General features: G+C 37.6%; 1 protein-coding gene across 1 annotated transcript; it reads right to left on the bottom strand.

Annotated features, from left to right (window-relative positions):
* Positions 1-358: 358 nt before the first annotated feature.
* LOC119512668 (olfactory receptor 10R2) lies at positions 359-1348 on the bottom strand. Its single transcript, XM_037807495.1, has one exon. It carries the CDS (start codon positions 1346-1348, stop codon positions 359-361), a length of 990 nt encoding a protein of 329 aa, XP_037663423.1.
* Positions 1349-2001: the final 653 nt, after the last annotated feature.

Genomic DNA, 2001 nt, shown 5'->3' on the forward strand with positions numbered 1-2001 from the left:
GAGGGGAGTGGTTGCTGACAGAATAATACAGAAATCAACATCAGTTGGCCCAAACTTACTTAAAGAAGACCAACATCAAAAAAAAAAAAAACAGGAGAATTTTAATTTTAAATGAAATTTAGATTTTAGTTATTACAGTGGACTGAGAATTTAAATTTGGAGAGCTCTCTGAGATTCCACCCAAGAAGCCAAAAAACATTAACCTGAATATTAGTTTTAAAGGGACATTGAATAAAAAAAACATATTTTATGGCATGTACCTTATAGAGTCCTACTCTTTCAATTAATTAGTTACAGTTATAATACACATGTGATAAAAGAGAGTTACTTTTTACAGAATCTAAAATATAATGATATTTTAATTATATAATTTTAGAGATCCTTTCTTGCCCAACACTTTTTTGATAGCAAGTTGGACATCCTTGTTTCTGAGGCTATAAACCATGGGGTTTAGTAATGGGGTGACAATAGTATATGTCACCGTTACCAGCCTGTCCTTGTTTGACACATAGTTTGCCGTAGGCCTCAGATAGATGAAGGAAGCACAACCATAGTGAACAATGACAACAGTGAGATGAGAGGCACAGGTGGAAAAGGCTTTCCTCCGCCCCTCAGCTGAGGGAATCTTCAGGATAGTCCTCAGAATGCAGAGATAAGAAACACATATGCAGAAAAAGGGGACCACAAGTACAAGAACCCCACAGATAAATATGACAAATTCATGAACATCTGTATTGGTGCAAGCCAAACGAATGACTGGGGAGATGTCACAGAAGTAATGGTTGACCTTATTGGCACTACAGAAAGGCAGGCTGAAAACTAAATTTACAACTGTAAGTGAGACCAAAAAGCCTCCAACCCCACAGGCAGTTGCCATTTTCCCACACACCTGCCAACTCATAAGGATGGGATAATGCAAAGGGTGACAAATGGCAGCATAGCGATCATAACCCATCACACCTAATAGCAGGCAGTTGGTAACAGCAAAACCAAGGAAGAAGAACATTTGAATAGCACAACAGGTGAAGGATATTGTCCTTGCCACAGAAAGTAAATTGATTAGCATCTTGGGTAGGATAACAAAAGTGTAGAAGGTCTCAGAGGTTGAGAGAATGCCCAAGAAGAAGTACATTGGTGTGTGGAGGCTTCGATCCAAGCGGATGACACTGATGATGGTGGCATTGCCACTCAATATGATGAGATACAAAAATAGAAAACCCACAAAGAGGGCATGCTGAACTTCACCAAGGCTTGAAAAACCCAGCAACAGGAACTCAGTGATCACGGTGAGGTTTTCTGCCAAGACCTGCCAAGAGAAGGAATAAAAGTCAAGTATATTCAGGTACATGGATGTAAAATTCTGAGGTGTGCTTCAGGTTAAAAAAAAAAAAAAACAGAGAAAGAATGCAGAGAAATGGAATTTAGATAAGGTGAAAACAATAATTTATATAAATGATTACATATAAACATTGCATATCATTATTTGGATATTTTGGCTTTCTCTATTAAGTTTGACAGTCTCTCAGACTTATTGTGTAATAAATTTTATTTGGCTACTAAGATTACTAATGCTCTAAGTTTACTCTTGTTTTCTCTTATGTTTTCCTGATGTCATATTGCTAACACCATTAGGATTGATTTTCCATCAAGCTAAGAACTGAAAAAACAGTGTATATGCGATGTCCACAATAGCCTTGTGTCTGAGAAAAAGAGTAGTGCTAAAGCCAGAGAGAGAGAGCAGGGCTGAGCTTCCCCTCTCCAGCTTGCCAATAAGTTGGCAAATTAATGACCATATCCCTTTTATTCATGGATTAAGTTTCTGTAATTGAGACTCTACTTTTCCACCCATTAATATAAACTATTATGCAGGAGCACATTTGTTTGAAATAGGATGGGTTGGTACCACAGTTCTAAGTCTAACAATTGTGGAGGATTTGAACCAGTGGTCTCTGAGGACAAAATTTCTTAATAGAACATGTGCACAGAACATACACAGTTTCC

Source organism: Choloepus didactylus, chromosome 2 (assembly GCF_015220235.1).
Source record: "Choloepus didactylus isolate mChoDid1 chromosome 2, mChoDid1.pri, whole genome shotgun sequence".
NCBI classification, from domain to species: domain Eukaryota; kingdom Metazoa; phylum Chordata; class Mammalia; order Pilosa; family Megalonychidae; genus Choloepus; species Choloepus didactylus.